This window comes from Phyllostomus discolor, chromosome 10 (assembly GCF_004126475.2).
Source record: "Phyllostomus discolor isolate MPI-MPIP mPhyDis1 chromosome 10, mPhyDis1.pri.v3, whole genome shotgun sequence".
Taxonomy (NCBI): Eukaryota; Metazoa; Chordata; class Mammalia; order Chiroptera; family Phyllostomidae; genus Phyllostomus; species Phyllostomus discolor.
The window spans coordinates 16420952-16446436 of NC_040912.2; the positions used below are offsets into that span (position 1 = coordinate 16420952).

At 38.0% G+C, this 25485-nt stretch overlaps 1 protein-coding gene across 1 annotated transcript in view; it reads right to left on the reverse strand.

Annotated features, from left to right (window-relative positions):
- Nucleotides 1–2413: 2413 nt before the first annotated feature.
- The window catches only part of ABCB5 (ATP binding cassette subfamily B member 5), a 90719-nt gene continuing 67647 nt past the window's right edge, over nt 2414–25485 (reverse strand). The window contains exons 20-27 of the mRNA XM_028525197.2: nt 23647–23850; nt 20549–20649; nt 19588–19728; nt 11392–11548; nt 10853–11050; nt 9526–9732; nt 6190–6336; nt 2414–4592 (exon numbers count right to left, since the gene is read on the reverse strand). Coding sequence (XP_028380998.1) covers nt 4395–4592; nt 6190–6336; nt 9526–9732; nt 10853–11050; nt 11392–11548; nt 19588–19728; nt 20549–20649; nt 23647–23850 — 1353 coding nt within the window. The 3' untranslated portion in view covers nt 2414–4394. The remainder of the gene's footprint in view (nt 4593–6189; nt 6337–9525; nt 9733–10852; nt 11051–11391; nt 11549–19587; nt 19729–20548; nt 20650–23646; nt 23851–25485) is intronic.

Below are 25485 nucleotides of genomic sequence, written 5' to 3' on the forward strand. Positions count from 1 at the left end.
AATTTTTCTTGGCTTATAAAGAATAGCATTCCACCATTTACATCTACAAAAACACAGATCCATCTACTAGGCCTTTTTTTTTCCCTCAGTCTAATAATGCAGCTGTGATTATTTATGTATAGTTTTTCACACCTAATTGTCTAATTTTTATTTTTCTGAAATCTCAATAAACTATTGAGATGAAAATATCTTCTTTAAGGAGATACTCAAGCAGTTTAAAAAGAAAAACATTTTCCTAGGATTAAACTTAATTAATTTTAAGTCATTAAGAAAAAGTGTCCAACAAATTCATTTATATTGGTGACGATTTTCAGCTTATTTCCAAAGATATTATAATCACAGATACTATGCGTTTGTCTAAGAAGTATGTGTCTTAGAATTTTTTTTTAGTTTAGAATTCTCATATTTCTGCAATTTTAACCATTAAAATGTTTTTTCAAATCTACGACACTTATACAGGTAAGTAAACACGAAAGGAAAAAAAGATCTCATACCTTGGGCTGACTTCAGTTTTGTTCCAATGGTGTGGATGTAGAGAGTATTTTTAGGGTGTGGCTGGTTAATTTTACTAGACCACGTAACTGCTGCCTAAAGTTTGGTTTTATCCTCATGTCGGCCTGAGGGACTCCTGTGAGCCGTGACTGTGCTCTCCGTTCAGCCAGCCATCTCCCTGCAGAAAGTGCAGAGAGAGGCCCTCGATGCTCTGGCTGAGGCTGTGGGCTCTGGAGTCAGACAAGGATGTGAATCCAAGTCCAGGCCTCAACAAGTTACTGAAGCTTTGGTTTTCTTCTCTTTAAAGAGGGATAATACTAATAACATGTGCCATTACAGAGTTGATGCGAGGACTAAAGAGATAAAGTACATAAAGTGCTTATCCCATGTTTGTGGGAAAAGTTTTACCAAAAAATGTTAGCTCTCATTAGAAGCAGTTTAAAATGGTTTTAGGAAAATTCCAAAGGGTATGGGGTCAGAAGTGTGTGAAGCTCCCATATTTACAGGATACTGTTTTTACTTGCTTGCACATACAGTTATTAAGTGGAAAGAAAGTAAGGTTAGGTAGAACTTAGTATAAACTTCTACTTAATAAATCTAGTCTCAGGATGAAAGGAAATAGCAACAATAGCAGCATCCAACAGAAGTGAAGACAGAAAGACAACTGCATCCCAAGTCTTGGCCTAGGAATGCGGATAGATGGCATGTTGCAGTGGAAATGTATGGGACTCGGAGGCAGGAAATGTGAGTTTTTGCTTTCTCATCAACATATAATGAAGATGTTAGACTGGATGTTTTCAGGGTTCTCTCTGAGCTTATAGTCAATGCAAATATATGAAAACTTGTCTTCTCCATGGACTAAGAGTGTCCAAGTACAGCCTTTGTAGTGGGCTGAGCAATGGCCAGAGAGGGATGGCGATGTGACAAAGGCAGCGGAGACCAGAGGGATGCGGGCCAAGAGACGGGCAGCTTCTGGAACTTGGAAAAGAACAAGGAAGAGATTTGTTCCCAGAGCCTACAGAGACTGATTTTGGACTTTTGACCTCCAGAACTGTAAGATTAATTTGTGTTGTTTCCATCCACTAAGTCTGTGGTAATGTGTTAAAGCAGCAATAGAAAAGTAGTACATGCTTGCTTTATCAGCATGGTTTTGTTAGAAAGAGATAAATTATGTAACTTGAGGTACAATGAAGAGATGTTTGGTGATTTTTGCTTTTTAAAAAAAATTATGGCTTTTAAGTGAACTTTTTAACTTCCAGTAATTATTGCTAATAGCAAGGAAATGAAGGCTTGAAAGCTGCTGTCTCCCAATCCCTCATTTTTCTAGTTTAGTTTACCCTCTTTCTTCCCTTGATTAGTTCTTTTTTTAAAAGATTTTATTTATTTCTAGATAAAGGGGGAGGGAGGGTGAAAGAGAGGAAGAGAAACATTGATGTGTGTGTGAGTTGCCTCTCACACGCCCCCAACCGGGGACCTGGCTTACAACCCAGGTACATGCCCTGACCAGGAATCGAACCGGCAACCCTTTTGGTTCACAGGCCGGCTCTCAATCCACTGAGCCACACCAGCCAGGGCTGATTGGTTCTTACAAGTGAACGTTCCAGTCAATCTATGATTCCACTTCACAAACCCACTTGGAATAAAACCTCTAACTACACAAAAAGCACATAGCTCAACACTAACAGGAAATATTTTCATACAACAGGTCATGTGCAAAGCACTCTATGCATACCATGGAAGTGACACACTGAGTAAGCTAAAAACTAGGTTATTAGCTATGACCTAAGTTGACTTAACATGAAAACACACCACAGCTTGTTTTAGGGAGTGGCAAGATATAAAGTAGGTTGGCTGGGTTAGTTATGAAACAGGTGTGACATGGTCCGGATTTTTTTTTTTTCCTTTTCATAAACATCTGTGCCATAGCTTATCTTTGCTAAATCGTTTCTATTCCACTGGTACTCTCATTGGTGTTGCAGTTATTTTAAGACTCACTGAACAGCCCTTCCTCCTAGGAAGGAGTCTCTGATAGATCCTGGCCTCTCTGGTTAGCCATTTCTGTTGTGTTTAGAACTTTCTAGGCCAGGTATTTACAGGTCCCCGCCTCCTCTCTTTTTAAACTGGTGCATCATTATTGTCTCTTGTTACTACTGTATATCCAAACCCAAAGGCAAAGGAGAAGCAGAGGGCAAGCATGCCTGAACAAGTTTGAATTGAGGTCACTCTGGATAAGTATTAGCATGTGAATCATGACTGCCAGAAATCAGTGTTTTCCTGAGACTAGGAAGTGCTTGAGACTAAGGGATGTGTCATAATATAAATAAATGTCTTGAGGGAAATTAGCCAGTGTACGACATTCAGCAATGTACACTCAAATACAAAATTATTTCAAAATTAAATAAAACAAACTTGAACTATGGTATGACTAAAATGAAAAGAAAATGAAGGTGATTAAAATTGCATTTGCCATGTGAATGGAAAGAACAAGTTAAGCAAGCCAAGAATAGAAGTGTCCTAGCCAGTGGGTCAACAGCAACTGATCATAACCCAGGACAAGACGAAGGTGATACAGGTATCCCTGCTTTCCCAAACTTTGCCTTATGCCACCTTCCTTTTAGGAAAGACCCACGTTAGTACCTGTTTTCTCTATCCAAAAGGAGCCTGAGTGGATGCTCAATTTTTCGGTAAAAGGGTTAAAGTGAAAATAGCGTTCGGGGCTTGCTCTGCAGCTAGGGTTAGGGAGGCAGTGTGCCAGCTGGGCAGCAAAAGCAGCAACCCCGAGCTCTGGAACTACGCTCTGCACGCCAGCTTCGAGTCGCCAAGGCCTGGAACTGTCTGTCTGTGAGCATCTGGGCTTTATTTCGATTTATTTTGTACATCTGTTAGCAAGATTCTATATTACTGGAAGAGTGTGCTTTAGATAGGCTGGCTGTGTCACTGTAAATGAAAGAAAATACAATTAGAATGGAGATAAAATCACTAGATGCAATTACATATTTAGGTAAGTGGAAAACATGACTCAGATTACCAATATTGTTATTTACACAAAACTTTAAAATCATACATATATAAAATAAGGTATGTATCAAATTTAAACAAATCACTTGATTAATAATAAAGGTATTTAAAAATTTTCACCCATAACAACAGCAGCTCTTATTTTAAGTAAATTTAAGTGTTCATATACTGGTAGGCCTGTGATTTATTCTGCCAAACCCAAAACGCAGAACGATGGAATTTTCAAGATGGATCACATGAAACATTTCACTTACGGGTAAAGTGAAAGATAACCACCTAATTCATCAGAAATTTTACACTGTCATCCTCCTGTCCCCCTAACAAAGTGATAATTTTTGGAAACAGTGGGTATTCATTAACAGAAGCACTGAGGGAGATATGAGAAAAATTCCTAAGGTCTAGAGAAAAGGACTGTCTCAAAGTACTCTAATAGGAGTTACAATGTCCTGGAAGTTCCAAATTAAAATCATTCGTCCTGTGATGCCACAGGCCCAGCTACATCTTACTCTCTCTTTGCGAAAATCTACCAACTTAGTTACCTTGATGAATTTTCCCTCCTGGAACATAGTCCTGGTTTTATAGCAGAAGTTGATGGGAAAATAGATTCACTTTGCAGAAAATTGCTTTATAAACAAGTATGCTAGAACACTTTTATAAAGTGAGGGATACAGGCATTATTTTACTCAAATGAGTTTAGGAAATTTTTGTTTCTTTTAAAAAAATCTGAAGGGAAGAGAGCGTGTAAACAGAACATGGCTGTGCTTGCAGAGCATGATTCTAGATATTGATATCTCAGTAAAAGAGATCAAAGCATGCCAAACAATTACTAAGTAACCTTTCTTTTCATTACACAAAGATCAAAGTGTGTGCTAACTTGAACAGCATCACTGCACTGACTGTGCATTCACTAATTTAAAATATATGTCTTGGTTTCTCAGGAGCTCTTGGTGAGTGCCCCATTCCTTTATTGTTCCGTTGTGCAGAACCACTATCAAGTCTGCGTTCTGTATGGTGGAGAGTCTGTGAGCCACCACTAGGCACGTCCTCCCCTTACTGATCTCATCAAGGGCATGCTGAACCACCTGGAAGAGAGAAGGACTTGTGATCACTAGTTCAGATTAGATGCTAATAAACTCGCCTAAATCGAATCAATTAAGGTGATTGAATAACATTCTTTGTTTATTTGCTTATTCCCAAGGAAGTTGCCCTACTTGGAGAAATATTCACCCTACTCAATAGAAATGTAGAAAAAGTAATTACGGATATCGTAAGACTTTTAACTGGACAAGCATTTGTTACAATGAATAAAAATGAAATGGTTATTTGTATGTAAGTGGTTCTAAACTCAGAAAGGTCAGAAAGTAGTACTTCTACACATAAGTAGAATTAATTTACTTTCTTCATTTATTTTCATAGTATTTTTTAAATAGAATTTATCTGTAAAACTTTTCTGACCAAAACAGTATCTCAGCTACAATGAGGTAATAAGGCTGTATAAAGGAAATAAGACTAAAAGTAAAAAGCAATATTTGTTGAATATATAACATGTTCCAGTGATGGATATCTCATTTAAATCTGCAATAGACCTCTAAGGTGAGGCATTTTCACTTTTCTGATGAGTCAACTTAGATTTGAAAAGCTTCAGTCACTTGACCAAGGTCACATTGATAGTAACTGATGACACTGATGAAAAAGAAAGTTTTTTTTCTTTCGTAACACACTGTCTCCTTGGAAATCAAGAATGATAATCACCTTCAAACAACAAAAGAGCTGTTGAATAGGGGTTAACCACATGAATTCTTAGGTCAGATACCCACAATTAGCATTTAGGGAAGTTAATTTACTTTTCTAAGCCTTGGTGTTCTAATCTGTAAAATGAGCACGATGATAAAATAGCCTGGTTCACTGAATTGTTATGAGGATTGAGATAACAGCATATAGTGAACAGTCAATAAATACAAGTTGGAGCAAATGTAGGTTTACAGTTGGGAGTATGAAAAACAGTTTATTCTTGTATTATTGTTATTGTATTAATTTCCATACGGACAACTGTAAATCTATGTTTACCCCACCCTGTATTAATGATTATCACTTATTTAACCAATGTTCATTTAACAAATAAGTGCCTATTAGGGGTATGAAACTCCTGGGGGACAAGAGGCACAGCAAAACCAAACATCTGAAGGCGTTCACAGTGTGGGTCTCCCGCGGCAGGGCTGTCTGCTGCCTTGCTTCCTTCTCAAACGGAGCTAATCCTCTGTAGGAGGTGGGGTAACCAGCAGGCTCCGACAATGCCCTGCAGATCACTCTGTTACACAGGCAGGTTGGTAGACTGCCTTCTTAATTTGTTTGGCTTAACAGGACTAATAACAAAATAGAAAAGTTAAATTTCTTGTGCTTTTTCCTTGAGTGGATAGACATCAGGCCCCTTTTTAAATAATGAGACGAATTCAAGAGAGGAAACCTTTCTAGAACATGAGATGCCCTGGGTCCCAGCTCTCTCCCACCTGCCCATCAGCCCCTAACCTTATTTTACAGGCCTATCTATTCCTTAATTAGAACCGATGACCCTATGAGTACAATTCTCTCCAGGCCGTTTTTTCCTTTAAACTGACTTTATTTCTTCCATGATACTTCACTCTCATATTTGATATTCTGAGGTGAAAAAGAGGATGTTACCTTTTCATTCTCATTGTCAAGGGCTGAAGTGGCTTCATCCAACAATAAAATTTTTGGTTTTCGGAGAAGAGCCCTTGCAATAGCTAGTCTTTGTTTTTGGCCTCCAGAAAGCTGTGCTCCTTTCAGTCCAACTTGTGTGTTGTATTTCTATTACAGGAACATGCAATTAAGAGAGCAAGGCTTGGTTATTTAAATTACCATGGCAACTGTGGGTGAGAACCATCTAAATATTTCAGATTTTGCTACTCTGGAAAAATTTGTGTCCCAACAAGTACTGAAGTGTATTCTTGTGCTTTGTTGTAAATAAATGCTAAACCAGCAGTAAACACCATCTCATTTACATATCTAATCTGATCACAGGCAGCAGACCTTTGCCAGTGTGCTCCTACAAAGGAATTGTTTGAATTAAAGCATAAGAAAAAAATTGCTGGCAAAAAAATATTTCCAAGTAAACACAAATCTTTTTCCATTGTTACATTACCTTCTATTTTAAGGTCAAAATAACTTAAAGCATCTAAACACATGGGAACTTTTTGGTTCCTTTATTTGGCTCTTGATAAATCCCTATCAGCAAATCCCTCCAGTTGCCAGGATGCTGTTCTTAGTGTGCGGGTAGGTATCTTTCTGGCTATAAGTTAAGTCGGCATCTTAATAGTGCCATTTAGCATTTCACAGTGTTTCTAAAGCTCTCCTGCCTACTAATGACCCCCTCCAGTGTTTCCCTCTGTAGAGGGAAAAGGAAATTTCTCATCTCCTGTAGCCTTTGTAGTCTGCTAAGTCACGATTGGTCGGTTTAGTTGGTGAAAGCAGTCTCCTGCTTGTTTTCCAGATGGTCCCACTGACTGCTTCCCTCCAAGGTTTCACACCACTTTCTAGTAGTGGTAGCCAGTGGTCTGACAAATACATGCCTTTGGTACCCAGGCTAGAATGGGAGGATGGGCTAGTTCCACTGGAAAGTAAGCCCGAGGGTGCAACCTTCTAAAGGTGGATCCTGAAGCAGCATCACAGAGAAGATGCAGCATGTGATCATATGCTGTTCATTTTGTTTTAGTACCTTGGAGAATTGAAATGAATTGTCTCTCCTTTTACATTTGACTGCTTCAGGAGGTGCCACTCAGGCAAAGTGAGTATGGAGAGCGCCTATGACAGTCTTATGACAAATGTGTGTACTTCATTCAAAGTTCATTTTTCAACTTAAAATACACAGTTGCTTGGTTTATAGAAAACAATGGGTGTTTGAATTATTAGAGTTCAGTGAATGTGTCTTTTCTGAAGTGAAATGCTCTACAAAGAAAACAGACTTCAACTATCTCCTCTGAGATTTTAATTGGGACTGCCAGCAGGCTGGGCCCCTTCCTCCTAACATGTATTTTATGAACTTCAGAATCATAGGGCAGGGCAATCTGATAAAACTATGTCATTCATTTCCATACACTGCAAAATTTCCATCTAAATTAGAGGCTCCAATCTTAAACAGGGACAATTGGGGAATGATAATGGGCTTGTAGCTCTTTCAGCTAGACTCGCTTAAATTGTACATGGATTTTTCCACGTACCTGAAGAAGGTTCAATACTATTTTAGAAATCACTTTGCATTTCTTGACCTTCTCTGGACTGTAGGAAAATATAAGGCTCAAGAGTGAATTAGATGAAAATCAAATTCAAGTGTTTTTGCCTATCATTAAGCAGAACAGATTATAAATGTAGATATGCACACTGTCTCAATAGCAACTTTAAAACATTTTCAGGTACTTAAACTGAAGGTTTTTATTTTTTTAATGAAGAATCATAGAGTTCCATTCTTTTCTGTTTAAACTGAAAATTTAAATCAGTTTTCTGGCAAACACTGGGATGGTGAGTGTTCAGAAATCACCTGTTTTATGAGGTCTGTCAAGAAGCTATCCAGCCATGTACAATGAAAAGTAGCAACATTTTCTGAAGAAGATACAAATACAAGGAACTTTGTATATAGGACAATGAATGACACCTCAGTCCCCTTCAAAGGAGGTACCTTGGAACCTCACACAGTTCTTCCAATGACCAGCAGCTGCCCTCTCATATTTTCCTGAACCTCACCAGTGGTCTGAAATCTCTTCCCTTTCAAAAGTGATTTTTAGTTTTCAGAAAATCCAGAAGTTGAAGGGTACCAAATCGGGGCTTAGGGGGGCTGAGTCACCTGGCTGATTTGATGTTTCACCAAAAAACTTTGCATGAGATGTGATGCATGAGTGGATGAATTGTCGTGATGAAGCTGCCAATCACCAGCTGCTCATAGCTGCGACCTTCTGAATCATCCCAATAGTTTCCGTGGAGGAATGTTCAAGCTTAACACAAAATTGGATGCAGATTCATTGATCTATTCACTGAGTCAGTTTGAATGCCATGGCCACACAGTAAACATGCTCCCTCAATGGCATCTACCACCCAGTGAAGTTGTCTTGTTCATGAGCATTCCAGTTCACTCTCGGCTGCCAGGTTACACCAATGTCATGCACACTGACATCGTTATATTAACAATGGCTGGACTTTTTCTGGAGAGACCCTGTATGAGATGCTCAAGGGGCAACAGCTTCTTACTATGAAACAGGGGCTAAAAGCTGTTTGGGTCCTGGAGGGAAAATCAGAGTCTAATCCTCAACCAGCTGGGAAATTCTGCAGGCCCTGGGGAGGAGTTGCAGGGTGGCTCCAGTGGTCTAAGTCCTACTCAAGGAACCATGATGTGGCTTGACTGAGCTGCCACTGTGTGTGATATTTTGGGGACTAAGGGGCATCTACACATGGTCTGTTTCTCAGAGGAGCTTCAAGACCAAGGTTGTGTTGCTTTGAGTTGTCTCCCATGCCCTAGGCTGACATTTCCAAACATCCGCAGGCCATCTCCATGATATATACCATACATATATTACCCTCAGCACACTTCAAATTGACCCCTTGGTATTCACCCTCATGAAATCTGGGGGCTATATCTGTGTAAGAATTTCCTATATTTTGTTTTAAAAGAAAATATACTATAAATTGTATATGCTATATATTACATATACTTAACACATGATATTATTTAAAATCCCTAGAAAGGTCTGAGAAGCGACTGATATTCCAATACATGAATATTTGTGAGGAAATATTTCATTATTCATTTTAAGTAGGATTAAAAATGACTACATGTAGCCTCATGTCATTTTGACCACAAAACATACAAAATTTGTGCATGTGGGGGAAGAAAGGAAATAAATTTTAAGAGCTTTTGAAAATTGGAACCAGGGGTTGGCTGCCTCTGAGGTGGCCCACTAAAGGCTAACTTAGTAGCTTTGTAGCTCAAGATTTCAGATATTTTCTTACCTCAGGGAGACCCTCAATAAAAGAATGGATATTTGCTGCATTTGCTACTTCCTTTATCTCATCTAATGGCACCACACGGCTATTATCACCATAGGCGATGTTCTCAGCAATGCTGCAGTTGAAGAGCACAGGCTCTTGGGAAACAATTGCTATTTGGGAGCGGAGCCATTGGACGTTCAGCTCCTTTGCATCCACACCATCAAACAGCTGCCAAAACCAGAATGGAGAACGGTGTGTGCAGACCCAACACTGTGTCATATTACAGTTTATTGTATTCAAACATATACAAATCATAACAAGAAGGTTAGGCATTCAAGCTATTTAGTAGTATAATGTTACCCAAGGGAGGCTCATAAATCATATGTCACATACAAGCCAACAGTGAGAAATGACTCAAATGCCAACTCCCAAACTTACTTGTCATTTCTAGGAATGGCCACATATTCTAGCCACCTGCTCAGAGTTGAGAATAAAGCCTGCTGCTCTGTTCTAAGTTCATATGGAAAATGACCAACCTCCACTGTAATAGGACTGTTGCATTTCATCAGTTGTCACTGAGAATCTGTGATGGGGAAAAGGTAGCAAATTGCAGGAGAATGACAACTAATAAGGACCAATAAAAATCTTTGACTTTTAGGGGCTTACGTTTTTTTGTGTGTATGAGGAGGAAGAGGCAGAATGGGAGGTGGTATTTGTGTTGTGTGTAATGTAGTGGTGGTTGAGGGGAAAGGATAAATGAAAACCTGAAAATAGCGTAGAGTAAGAAAACTGTCAGGTGAGAAAAACAGTCTTTGGAGTTCAAAGGAGGGAGAGGTTGCATTTTTTTTTTTTTTTTTTTTTTTTGAGATCAGGAAGCAGGATTTACTGGAGCTGATTCAGATAAGCCCCAATCACACATAAGGTTCTGGGAACTGGGGCTGGGCGTGTTGAAGATGGCCAGGGGGATAGCAGAGCACCTTAACCTGGAGGCAAAGGAAAAGTATTCTGTCTGTCTTAAACCAGAACAAAAAAAGAGCCTGGATATGGATATTAGACCATTCTTCTAAACATTAGACCTGTATTTTAAAAGAATTCTATGGCTTATAATATCAGAATTCCTACCACCATAATAGTTGAAGAACCTTTGGGTCTTTATACTCAGCCTCAAAGTCCTATCCATCATTTTTGTTACTAGTTTGCTTGTCCTCTTAGCAAACAGATTTTTTCTTTCTCTTAACTACTGTACTGTTTTGCTCTGCCTAAACCAGTGAGAATGCTTAAACCCAAGAGGCTGTTTAAGAATAGCATCACTAATCCACAGATAAATTGTATTTAAATTAGGTCTTACTATTTGTCCTTTCATGGGGTCATAAAATCTCTGAAGGAGTTGGATAGAAGTGCTTTTCCCACAGCCACTGCTCCCAACAAATGCTACTGTCTTCCCTTTCTCAATACTGAGGGATAAGCCACGAAGGATGAGGACGTCTGGACGACACGGATAGAAGAAAGAGACTTCTCGAAACTCTATATTCCCTTCACAGGTGTCCTGTAAAAGAAAGTTGGCAGCATTTGGAAGGATGCCTTCGAAAGGCTGTGATACATTACAGCACTCTGGCCAAGTGCTTTCTGGAAACTGCATGTTTCCATACTCTTTGAATTTGAAACATCATATTCCATAGAGCTGCCGATTCCACATTGGCTTCTGTTACTTTCGTTTACATTTTTATATCTGTACTTCTTGTTGTCGTCACTACTGGGCATCACAAAATTGCTTAAAAGCCCTGGTTTCCTTCAGATTCACTACATAGACACGGTCCAATCTGCAGACTAACTATTCATATGGACAATTAACAATAAGTGGACACTTAAAATCACAGATGTACTTACTGGCTTTTTCCCTTCTTGACTATAGCTGTCTATAGTTGGTTTCTTTTCCAACAGAGCAAATAGATGTGCAGCCCCAGATTTGGCTCTCGAATATTCAGGTGCCAAAGCAAGTGTTTCTCCAATGGCCATAGCTCCATATGCCACTGCAGTGAAAACTCTGTTGGAAGACAGAGCATTGGGATCTGAATTAGTCCCATGTCAAACAATGGAGTTCTAAAAGTAAAGGAAAAAGCAGGCACAGGAATATAATCTTTTGAGCCAGATAACACCAACAATGCTAAAGGTCCAGCAATGGTACCTCTTTTGTAATTTTCTACCACACGGTGATCATCTCTTGCTCTGTACACCACAATAACCTTTGAAGCTCAGGTGATCTTAAAAGTTTCTCTTCCAGTTAGAGACACAGGTCAAAGGTCCTAACTAGTGAATGTAAAATTTCTTAGCCACCTTGATATAAGGCTCACTTGCTTGGCGATTTGAGAGAGAACTCAACTGCCATTAGGAAGAATGAGTTCTTCTGCCACTCTGGAAGTGAGATCTGAATGTACACATTCGATATGAATGTTCTCCCCCTTGTTTTTGCATATACTATCATGTAGTTAGAACAGATAATTAATGCCACATGATTTAAAGACAGCAAAGCATGGAGACTGTTAAGCTCCTCAAAGGAAAACCTGACTAAAATGTACCTTAGCAAGACATGAAGAGGAACTTTGATCTTTTAGGTTTGCTATAGATTATGATCTCAGTTTCAAAACATGTTAATTATAAAATGGTAAGTATGCAAATGATGCTTGGAAGCATATAAAATATTCACGGAAATGTGGCATACCACATTTTAGACATGAAAACATTTTACTGGAATGAAAAATAATGCATCTTAGTAGTGGAACTAAACATATATTTCAGCTAAGACTGGATAAATTTCACTGGCAACATTTAAACATCAGACAGTAGAAGGACATCACAGAACCCAGTTGCTTGTATGCTGTGCTGTGCTGGATCACAGCAAGGTTAACGGGTGTGGGCTCCTTATCAATTTCTCTGGAGATGGCACCTACCAAGGGGTGGATGTTGATGCAGTCTCCTCAGTGACCCAGACCTTAGGTCCTGACCCTTGTTTTCACAAAGGTTAAACACAGTATAAAATATAAAAACACCCAGTCTGCTAAGATGCTGGATGCTAAAATTATTGTAGCCACTAGTTCTGTGATGTCAAGGCATTTTTAGTATTAATACAGAGATTGTTTAAAGCTCATAATGCCATGCAACATATTTAACACCCAATTTTAAATATTGTGGAAGTGGTTATTGAGTTTAGGTAACACATCAGGGGTTTTCCTTTTTTACAATGCAAAGAAAAAGATCAAACTGCATCGGATTTCAGCCTCAGTTTAATCCAAGAGCCAGCAGGTGAGATGGGAAGATAATTGGATTATGAGTCAGGTGACTTGGATTCTAGTTTCCACCGGAATAAAGGCTTCTCAGAACAGTTGAGAAAATACCTTCCTCTTCTGATTTGAGAGGTCTGAAAATATCTACCTGTCCCAAATTTCTACCATTATAAGCCAGTTAAAGCACTAGGCATAGACGTACAGAGGCTAATGTCTTTGTGAGGTTCCTCGTGAAATGGAAATTTATCAAGAAGGGGAGAGGGGCCTTCCATTTAGAACTTGGGTCTGTGAGAGGTAAATGACCAGGTGCACAACAGATCAAAAAGAAAAGTTTCAGCAGAGGAGGCAGAATACCAGTTCAGAGCCCTGATGCTGTCTTTATTGTGTACGTGTTGAGCGGAAGGTGAGTGGGATGGGGGTTGATGTTCATGAGGATTATATGGGTCGAATCAGGGACATTTCATCTCCTTTATATTTTTCCCCAGGTGGGAAAAAGATAGGCCAAGGCTAGCCTGCTACAGAATCTGTCCTAACCTAGTCCCACCCAATTCATTAGCGTAAACTAAACTGCAATTCACTTCTACTCAAAGTGTTTAGTGCGGGGCGACCGGTGCTGTCACTCCATGTCCGAGTTACACCACATCCTTCAAATCTGGTCCAGACTCTTGGAAGCGTTTGAACCAAGAGCCTACTCCAGAGAAATGGTCAGGCCAACTTCCCATGCCACTGCTTGTCTGGGGAATTTCATCTACTTGGGAATATATAAAGACGAACAATTTGCTATAATGACAAATGTTTTAAAGTCACTAACAACACATTTGTTAAAGTATTAATCTATAACAATTGCCTATATATCTATCCCCTTCATGCCTCTAAGATTACAAGAAACATTACACAGTTCAGAAATGATTTTCATGTTGAACTCTTGATGTATAACTATATAAAATGGGAATTAAAAAACCTTAAACTTAACTTCCATAACTTTCTTAAGCTTAAATTATACGTGGAAGAATAAATTTTATCCACAGTGTATCCTCAGATGGATTTATACCGAATTTATACTTCTATACTGAATGTACAGCAAAAATCTTTGGGTTGGTAGGGGTTGAGGGAGAAGAATGTGGAACAGGAAGGATTTCCAGGTCCTGGGCCTCCTCCTCTCCAGCCTTTTGGGTTCTCCATGGGTTTATGGGGCCATTGTCACTGCATCCTCACTACACTGGTCTTTTCAATCACGTCCAAGCAATGGGAAATCCCCTTGCTCATCGTTGCTGCTGAAATAAAATTTGAATTTTAAAAAAGGTCTTTTGGCTAAGAAGAACACACAAAAAGCATAGAAATAAATAATCCTTATTTTAAGATGACTGCCAGATGGGAATATCCTACATAGTTACTGGTTCAGATCTAGTTTTTCCCCTTACCCCTGCTCCCATATCCAGTTTGTACCACTCTGGTGACTTACTCTAAGAGGGATAACATGGGGGTTGGGGGCTAAGGGTTCAGAGCGGGGGCTCTGAAGCCAGATGACTGGGACGACATCCAAACTCCACCACTTATTTACTAGCTGTGTGACTTTGGGTATGTTCTCCATGTATCCATTTCCTTGTTAGAAAACAGGAGATGACAAAGCCATATGCACCTTAAAGGGCTATTGTGAGAATTAAATACATTAATAGCACAAGGTGCTCAGTATAATGCTTAACAAATGTTTATCATTCCTTTCATAGAACTGAAAGTTAGTGCATGGCATGCTTTCCGTTGGAAAATAAGATCTCACACTTCTATAAGCACAGATTGGCACAGCAGATCAAGTTGCAACATCTGAGGTCCCCACTCAGTTTCCTTTTTCTGACTGGAAGGCAGAGTATCTTTCCTCATGGAGGTGACCATTACAGTTATTCCCATACTCATACTCTCTTCTCCTAACATCCATACAATAATCCAAAACTCCTTTCTTCCCATCCTAAATTCCTTCCTCAACAAGTGGGAAAGAGAATATACACAATTTATATTTATTTGGAACTTTGGGTTTTATAAAATGTTTTCATATACATTATACCATTGGATCACCTAGGAGATAAGGACAGCAGGAACTCTTATCACTTCTTAACAAATGAGGAGACTTTGGCCCAGAGAAATCAAGGCTAGATTAGCCTAGGATCACATAACTATGCAACTGTGGGACTGGCACTTGAACCTCCTCCTTGTTCATTGTTTTCCCTTGCAGTACTCTTTCCAACAGCAAGCCGGCCTGAACTATCGGCCTGAACTATCGCTCTCTGCACGTTGGACTTTGTTACCACTTGTCTCCTGTATTAGAGTCTTCAGAGGACCCTAGATATCAAATCTCCCTTGATTTGTCTCCTTTAAATGCCTCCAGTCATTGACCTCTCTATTTAGTCTCCTTATCTTGTCTGCCTCTCTTCTGGATAATCTCTGGGGAGGAGTGGGGCAGAAATCGGGTGGCTGCCATCAAAGTGAACGCTGGAGAAGACTTGTTTTCCTGGTTTGGCTAACTAGATTGGTTTCCAAATTACAATGATCACACATACAGTTCTTCCAGGGCTTTCCAGCCTACCAGAGCAAGGAAGGTAGTGGAAGCCTAGCTGGCTTTTCTCTATCTCTTACTATTCAAGCTATCAACCAACTACCAATATTTATTGAAAAATCTGCCTATATTGCCCTTTGGGTCAGTAATCACATTGAATTTTCAAAGTCCCATATGATTTCTGGTCAATAACTGCACTTGGATTTTTGAAGGACGAGGCCACAATACAGAAGCCACCTGGCTCTGCTTCTCAGGCCACTTTCAAGGCTGTGGCTTTGTTATTACTGTACTGAAGGCTGTCGTGCCTGGATTCTTTCTCGGCTGTGTGCTCCACTTCGCTCCCTGCTAATAACACATGTAGCAAGAAGAAGGAACAGAGAGGACAACTCTGAAGTGGGGGTATGAAGAGTTAAAGAAACTTCTGCTGGGCAATAACGGTTTCTGGACAATATTGCAAAAGGGAAGTCAGCTAGAAACTAACCTACAGGCACTAAAAATCAGGCAAAAAATTATTTTCTATTTCTCCAAGTCTACACATTTAGAGTGAAGTGAATCAAAGTGTTGCCAGGGCTAGTAGAAGCAGAAGGGGCGAGTTTTACTGAACGTGTGTGTGAGAACCTAACCAAGAGATTTTCTACCTGCCTGTGCATCGGTGGCAAGGTAGCAGAGTGAACATGTTATCACCTTTTAAAAAATGCTCATTTCAGAGAAACTTCTATAATAATAGGGATGGATGGAGACAGCTTGTAGTATAAGAAATGTATGTTGCAGATCTCACCTTTAACTGGAACATAATCAACAAAAGAAAAAAAGCAAACAAAATATAACCAGAGTCATTGAAATTAAGAACAATCCAACAACAGCCAGAGGGGAGGGGACATGGGAAGAAGGGTTTTCAGGAACTACTATAAAGGATGTGTGGACAAAACCAAGGGGGAGGGTGGAAGTAAGGGAGGGAGGTGGGTTTGGAAGGGGTAGTGGGTAGGGGTGGGGTGAAAATACAGACAACTCTAATTGAACAATAATAAAATAATGTAAATAATAAAAAGGAAATGTATGTTGCCTTTTTTTTAAAGGAAAAAAGTTAAGGCTGATAGTAGCCATGCTGATAAACTAATATTATGAGCACATTAAGGACTGTGCCTCTCCCTTTCATTTCTTATGGCACACTGTCATTTCTTAAAGATAGACTGCTTACCCATCCCTGTAGCTGTAAATCATGAAAATACATGCACATTTTACAAGGTGAATAAAATATCTTTATTTTTAACAATAAACTAAAATATGACTTCCCCAATTTTTATATAAATCTAGGAGATTTCTAATAGTGGCCAAAAGAAAACCCTAAGGTTTTAAACAACTATGGAGAGTAGCCTGGGATTCTGTCCCCATGTTTATATTTCTTAAAGAAAGTACGATCCTCAGATTCTGTTCCTCAGAACAATCTGTGATATTTGGTAAAATGTAGATTCCAGGTCCTAAACCAGATCTACTAATATCTGGGTTAGAATTGTGGGGTGAATTTTGGGTATCTGCAGTTTTAACCAGCTCCTTGACTGGAAACAGAGTTTGGAAACCATTGATTGAGAGAATGACACAAAGTTATTTTTACATAAGGAGCATTTTAGAAGGATGGAGTACCTTTGTAAACCTCTTCCATTCAATTAGCTGATTAGATAGAGAGCTATCACCCTAGACTGTGGGATGCACAGAGTCTTCCAGGCCAGGTGGAACTTAGTGCGTCTAAAGGGACACCTGTGACATGTTCATGGTGGTTGGGGGAATACACTGGGTTTCCAAGAGGCTAGAGATTTTGGTGTTGAAGACAAATCTCATCTATTCACATTTTTGCATAGCTCTGTACTCATATTTCCCAGAGACCCTCTCTGTTTTGTCCACACTATAAAAACTGTGGGTATTCTTATTTTGTCTGTAGTCTCGTTAAATGAAACTCGGAAAGTGATATGAGTTGCTCTACCTCAGATAGTTCCCTGTGTCTTCCTTTCTTCAGGGCACTGGGAAATACCAATGTGATACTATTCACTAATCATTACTCTTATGTTGATAATCTACATATGTTCTGACAAGTAAAATGCTTTCTCCAGAAAATGACCCTTTTTAAGGAATTTAATGAAAATGAATTCAGGAAGTCTGGTATGCTAGTAGGAGAAAGAGTTCTTTTATTGGGGCCTTTGATTCTCTTATATTTCAGGGTCATAAAATAACATTAAGCAAGTCACTTTTTCCATTTATGTTAAGAGAATCAAACCATCTCTAGATATTCAAATATTTAGAAAACTAAGAAGTTTTTAAAAAATTAATTGTACAGAAAGATTCTATGAAAGTTTTGGTACAGAATTAGTAACAACAGTAAATTGTAATGACAATAATAGTAAAAAATGTCTACCAAGCAAATCCTCTGCCATATTGAATCATGAAGTTGATTTGTACTTTGCCACTTACTGATTAAGTGATTTTGGGCAAATTGGGTAACCTCCTTGTGTCTTAATATTCCCCATCTGTAAAATGGGAATCATAACATTTCACAGGGTAGTGAGAGGATTAATCAGATAATGCATGACAAATCCTTAATACAGGGTTTGCTGTTATAGTCGTTGTCGTATGAACAGAATGGCTGGCAGTCTTGAAAGGCCCTTTTCAAGAAACACCCTGCCTGATTTCACTAGTAGGCATGATATTAATCAGCATGATGTTGAGATTGTATCATTCTTTAAGAAAATTCTTCACTTAGTTTTTTTTCTCTACTTACTTTTAATCAAAACAAATCTCAGTATGTAGTAGACTCCCAAATACAAACATTCTATTTTTATATAAATGGTTGCCTTTGACTCAGACCCAGCCCTGCTGCCAAAGTACCTGGTGTTAGATGTGTGGATGTAAGGGGCGGGGAATAGAATAATCTTGAAAAATAAGAGTAATGTGGAAAAGTTGACTCTCAAAGCACATTTCCAGGAATGACTAGATTGCTTAATTATGCAGTCCAAATTTCCTCCTTTATTTATTTTATTTTTAATATTTTATTTACTTATTTTTAGAGAGAGGGTAAAGAAAGGAGAAAGAGAGGAAGAGAAACATTGATATAAGAGAGAAACATTGATTGGTTGCCTCTCACATGGCCCCAACTGGGGACCGGGCCTGTAACCCACGTGTGTACCCTGACTAGAAGTCAAACCAGCAACCTTTTGGTCTGCAGGCCAGCGCTCAATCCACTGAACCGCACCAGCCAGGGCTCCCCTGTCAGTTTTGATTCAGTTATTAATTCAATACATATTTATTATGTTCCTACTATGTGCCAAGCTTTTGTTTTTGGTTCTAGGGAAACATTAGTGACCAAAACAGGTTAAGCTCTGCCCTCCCTGAGCTTACAGCCTATGCACTCAATAAATAAGGAACCAAAACGATAATTTCAAATAGTGGTAAGTATTATACATAAAACAAGGTAATAAAATGGAGAGTGATGATGAAGAGGCACTTTCTTACGGCCATCAGCAAAAGTCTCTCTGAGGAACGGACTTAGGAGCAGAGGCTGGATGGTGAGAAAGCTTGGCAAAGACATGGGGAATGATTGTTCTAGGCAGAGAGAAGACCAAGTGCAAAGAGATGGTACTCTCAGGGACAGAAATGGCAATTGTTGGCCTGATGTGCAGGTCACAAAAATGACAGTGGTGGATAAGGTTGGAAAAGGAAGGCAGAAGCCCAAAATTCATATGTATATAGACAGAATTCCAAAATAGAAGCTCCAACAAATATTTTTGGAAGAGGCAACTTTCTTGGGATGCCATAATTAATTCCAAATGTGACTTTTCTGAAGGGCAATACTCATGTGTGTTTCTTCTGGAACATTTGCTTAGCAAAGAACTCAGCTTCAGTGATTTAAAGTCCTGTTTGATAAAGCTATCTGTACCTTCAGAGTTTTATAAAGCTTCATTAATTCCAGAAGGAATGAATGACTAAAGTAATATTTTACCCCTGTGTTCCCAAATTCTAATAAACTGAAATAGGGAGCAATTCACTTAGGAATTTAACTCAATAGATTACCTGTATTATATCAGATATCAGTATTTTACCAGCTAGATTGAATTTACAGATATTAAATAACAAAAAATTAAACATTTTTCCAGCATGCCTTTCCTGTATATATGATTTAAATGATAATGCCTATAAACTAGACATCTTTCTGGTTAATTTAAATACATGACTCATTTATAAGGTTTATATATTTGTACAACTTACATGAACATGCCCTCTGGGGTCATTCGTCCAGCTTGAATTAAATAGACTCCAAATCGAAACCCCACTGCATAGGCAAAATATACAAAGGCATGGCTGAATGCGTAACAGCTTCCAATGATCTGTGCTTTCTTTAAGGTATTTCTGAAATACACAAAATTTACTAAATAATGGGTCATAAGTTATACCAAGAACATTTTAATAAATGTAGAGTAAAGAATATACAAGACTAGGCATGTTATTTAGGGTATATACATTTTCTAAGAATCAGAAAAAAAGTGCTTTTTAACTACTGAAAATTATTATTGGGAAAACAGAAAATGTAATGATTTTCTCTATAGCTATACACTTAGTTCAGTATAACAAAATTGCCTCTATTTACTTTCAAATGAATGGATAAGTCTGAAAGGACAGTTAATGAAAGAGTTAAAGAGATTCTTTCACTAAGAGAATAAAGGGTGGAAACTAAAGGTCAGTACCAATCACAAGCATGGGTATAAAAGGGTACAAAGCTATCTCTCTGATAAAGTAATACAAAGAGTATCACTGAGTAAATATGATAAGGAGGACTAATTTAAAATTAAAAGGGATGATCCATTTATTGTGTATATATTCGTTTTAAAATGTGAACCATTTTAGAGGTTCAATTTAAAAGGCCGAGCAATCTCGTTTTCTTTCTTAAATGTATTTCTCCAGTTTTGCTTCAGGAAAATAAGAAAAGGTGCACACTTAGTAAAAGCACATGGCAATGTGGGAGGAGCTAAAACACATATTCTAATGATGCTTGCTCTCGATTCCTCTTTTAGTCTTTCTTTGATGAAGTCAAATGAGAAATTATGATATGCCATTATTAGGAAAGATTCCCGAACAAATGAATTGGCAGGCAAAGCCCTGGGGGCACCAGGAGCACTGCCTTTACAGGAACAGACTCTGGTTAACGGAGTCAGCGTGAATCTACAATCACCTGTGCTGAGTCTGAAGCGTCTCCTCATACGTTTGCTCAAAAGCTTTTTCTCTCGTCAAGGACACTATAGTACGGATATTTTCCACAGCTTCAGTTGCTATCTTATAAAATAGAATAAAAAAGATAGAAATAAAGTTAGTAATGGTTAAAATTCTCCTGGTTGTGAATTTCAGTCACTTACATAGGGGACATATTAAAGTAATTAAGTCAATTACTTTAAGTCAATTACTTTTTCAGTAAGTTTTCCTAATGAGTTTTCTTAGCTTCCCTTTTTCTCCCTCCCAAAATAAGATAGGGAAATAACAGTTCAGGATGATAGGCTCAAGGAAAATTTCTTCTGAAAAGATTTAGTCCACTGACCTAAATTTAGCCTCTTTCAGTTTTTCACTGAATTTCTGTTTAAACTGGTTCCATAGGCAGAAGGTTCAAACATTTAGCGAGCATTATGTCCATACACAATTATGGAAAAGAACTGTTCTATGAATTATAAGATAATTCAAGGAAATGAGAGCAGATATAATCAAATAAATAACTATTTTATTGTAGCAGAGAAAAGCAAATTGCAACCAAAAGCCTCAGGAATATTGCAGTAAAGTAATGGGATGTGGCTATAGTATTCTGTACAAGCTGTAGCTGTTTCTTACTTTATTGTCTGTGAAACCAAAAGATATTTAATGCAAATCTAATTGATGCTTTTCCACATTTATATAGTTTAAAAAGGGAGTAATCACGTGGGATCTAAAATGGAGACTTCTGGCTTAGAATAACTTCATGGACATGGGAACACATGTTGACTTGAAGGAGAACCTTCCTGCTTTCACATTCTGTTTCCAGACTGGCAGAGTGGGTTGTGGGACGGAGTAAGACCTAGGTGGACACCAAGTGTTCTTTGAAGGGAAATTGGGGTTATAGGGAAAGACTAAGATTCTGGATTATGGCTAGGAAACCTGGATTCTACTCTTCATTTTGATGTTTTGTTTGAAATTCTCATTAATTTAAAACTAAACTCAAAGAAACCTCAAATTGTAATATTCTTTGGTATGCAAAGAAAATGGTTAAGAATGCTGAAACCTTGAAAAAACTTGAAATGAACAAAAAACATGTAATCATTTTTCACATTGGTGAAAGTGTTATTGTGAATTTGGAACCTTAGATAATAATGCTTTTTTTTTACCTAATATTTCCATTTTAAGTCTCAAAAAGAAGACATTTGATATATGTCAAAAGCTATACATTTAACCAAAGAAGGAGAAATATGTTTTATTTGTCCATATTCTCAGTTTCGGTGTTTGAAAAATGGACTGATTTAAAGCTACTGGGAAAGCTACTGTATATTCTGTGATTAATCACACAAAAAAGAAAAATCAAAGGGCACATGTACAACTAATGCTCATAACACAAAATTAAGATGAGTAAAATATAATTCATTAGGGTTCCATTAATTTGGAAGTTGTGATGATTTGCACATGGGGAGGGTTAAGCAAATTTTCAGTGTTAGCCACAAATAATACAGTATGTGGTTCAGTCTGCACTGCCCAAGGAGATATTCCAAGGTGCTTATCTAGTGCAAGAAGCGTGGAAAGGTCCAAGGGTCATGCCAACCCATTTTGATGAGTCACATGCTTGGCATCCCTCTTCATGAATATTTGTGCTCTTTGTAACATGCCAGGGATGATACAGTCTTACAGACCTTTAATGAATATTAAAATCATTTTCATATTCAGAGGATGTTTAACAGTGTGCTAAAGATCTCTGAAACTATATTGTGAGAATAGGTTAAAGATCTGGGGATGGATGGCCAAGATAGGACTCTGCATTGACATGAAGTAGCTTATTAAAGGCTGTCATGAGAAACAGGCTTTGGATCTCTAGCAAGATGAAAGCCAAGAGGAACAGGATAGAAGACCATGAAGGAGAAAAGAAGAAAAGAAGAAAAGAAGAAAAGAAGAAAAGGAAGAGGAAGAAGAAGAAGAAGAAGGAGAAGAGGAAGGAGAAGAGGAATGAGAAGAGGAAGGAGGGAGAGGGAGAAGAGGAAGAAAAGGAAGGAGGAGAGGAAGGAGGAGGGGGAGGAGGAGAGGGAGGAGAAGAGGAAGAAGAAGAGGGAGGAGAAGAGGGAGGAGGAGAGGGAAGAGGAGAGGAAGGAGAGAAGGAAGAGGGAGGGGAGGGGAGGGGAGGGGAGAGGAGAACTGAGAAAGTAATGCACTGCTCTCAACTGAAGAGACAGGGTGGGTAGAGATGGATGGACACTTGACAGGTTGGCAGGGATATTATACAAGGGAGTCCTGCTTTGGGTGCCCAATTAGATAAAATGACATCTCCTTCAATTCTTAGAGGTTAAGGCACTACAATACTAATGTTTCCCTAAATCTCCAACACAAGATTATTTTCATGAATACGATTAATCCTGAGAAGCTTAAATATGTCAAAGCATTTTCCAAGAAATTAAAAAAATTATTCATTTTAACCAGCATAAAAATGGTTCTTGTTTCTAAAACCTTGTTTTAGTGACTATCAATTTAAAAAATGTGCAGCACTTTGTATTCAGTGACTATTATATTTCTTCTTTATTTTGAAAGATAAAATACCCAGAATTGTTCAAGAAAATTTAATTATTCAACAATCAGAGGATAGGGAATCATATGTTAGCAAATTCTCCCGTGATGTGGTATCAGTAATAATGGCTGACATTACTGAGTACTTACTGTCCAGATACTATTCTAAGTGTTTTGTACATAATAACACTGTTTTATGTAATTCAAAAATCTGTAAGTGGATACTATTATTCCCACTTTACAGATGAAGAAATTGAAGACCAGAAATGTTGACATACTTGCTCATGTCACACATTTGTTGGTGACAGAATATGGATTCTAATTCAGCCAATTTGACTCCAGAGCCCATGGTTTCAATCGTGCATTCTATTGCTATAACAGACCTATATCCTATCTTTAACTTGCCACAGCCTTTAACTGTGTGCATTTCAATACATATATACCACTTTATAGATTCCTAAGAAAAGAAGTTAACATATTGTAAAAAAGGGATCTCTCATTGTTTTCCCTTACATGTTATGATGATAACAACAGTCTTTGTTTTACCTTTCCAGCACGCTTAAGTTCTTGTTTATCCTTGTTGGCAAATCCAGTCATTGCTGAGGTTTCGATCATTCCTGTCAGAGCAAGTACTGGAGCAATACTCAGAATCAAGAGCGTCATCTCCCAGCCATATATGAAGGAAATGATAACTGACAGCCCCATGTTAGTTGCATTTTGTGTTAAGACACCAATCCTTGAACCTGTTGCCTATAATTGGAAATGTTTTAGGAAAAAATGTCAGTTAATTTAAAATTTATAAGCATTGTTATTATAGTTTCTTGCAAAACAAGGTAGGCTCTTTTTTTTTTTTTAGAATTTATACTTAGATTTTAACTTTGAATTTATACTTAAAGATTAAATAATATCCATATTTTTAAAATGTCCTGTTCTATGGAGTCATTTTGCTTGGTCTACCTTATATCTGATACTGTTGTCTTTTGATATGTTCCTATCATTCTTTAAATATCTTTACTTTCTGTCACAAGTAGGTTTTCTCAGCCCTGTGCCTGGAATCTGCCTTCTCCAAGGATTCTCAGTACCCCTTAGTGGAGAATGTTATTTGGAAGTCAAAATATGGTGTCAGTGTGTTCATTATTAGTGAAATGTCAGTAGAGAGAACTGGGGAATGTGTGTGTGTGTGTAGATGCTTGTGCACATTGAAATCTACATTTATTTCTCTAGTTATATTTTTTGAAACTCATAAGTTCACATCAATACCTACAATTCCAATCCAACACCACAAAGTTATTTTCAGCTTTCTCCCTTTCAAGATTTGTTGTCTCCTCTTCAACAGTGAGAAACCTGGTTCTCATTTTCTTTAATAGATTTATGTGATCGATCTCTCTGTATGTAACCAGTCTGCCATCATGGTCCCTGCCTTTCCCCTGCATGAACATCTTCCTCACTCTGCTCTGGCTTGGCTTTCCCACACAAGAGTGCTGCCACCCATGGATGCCCACTCACTCACTCTATGTGGGCCCAAACCCAGCCCCGCCCCTTCCACCTACACTGATGGAAGGCTGGCTTCTCAGCCACTATGCTATGGGAGAGTTGACGTGAATAACTGAGGATAGTCATTAAAATGTACACTTTGAAAGGAAATCCAAAATTACATCTTGAATTCCCTTTCTGCACTTTATAACTTGATTTCACTGAGCAAAGTCTAAAGAAGTATCATCAAAGTAGAAAAGAAGTTGGAAACATCATGGTATAAGGTAACAAAAGAACTTTAAAAAATTAAATAAGTAGAAATATCTTTATTACTATTTTACAAAAAACACATGCTTATGAATCAACTGTCAGTAGAACATGTGAAACATAATAAAGAAAATGTTAAATTCCTTTAGTGCTGGGATGAAAAATGAGACACCTATTTACTTAGAAACACAGCTATAATCAACCAATATATCAATTCACATTTTAAAACATATATTTTACTCTGATCATGAAAGTATGACCACTGGAAAAGGTTTAGATAATGCTAAAATTTACATCCTTCCAGATACAGATATATATATACACACACACACTATATATATATATATATTCATATTCAAGTTAGGGTTGTTATGTATATGTAGATTTTTCTATCCTGCTTTTATCCCTTTATCCCTTTACATTATACTATGAGCTTTTTCCTGGGTCATTATAGTCTTCAAAAATATTTAGATTGCTTCCTACTTTTCACTACTACTAATAAAGATGTAATGAGCATCTTTGTGTGAAATCTTTGTGCTTATATTTCATTTCATAATGTTAAATTCCTAGTCTGGAGTTATATGTTAAACAATATACAGTCTTACATTCTTGGTAGCTATTGTCAAATTGCTTCTCTAAAAATTA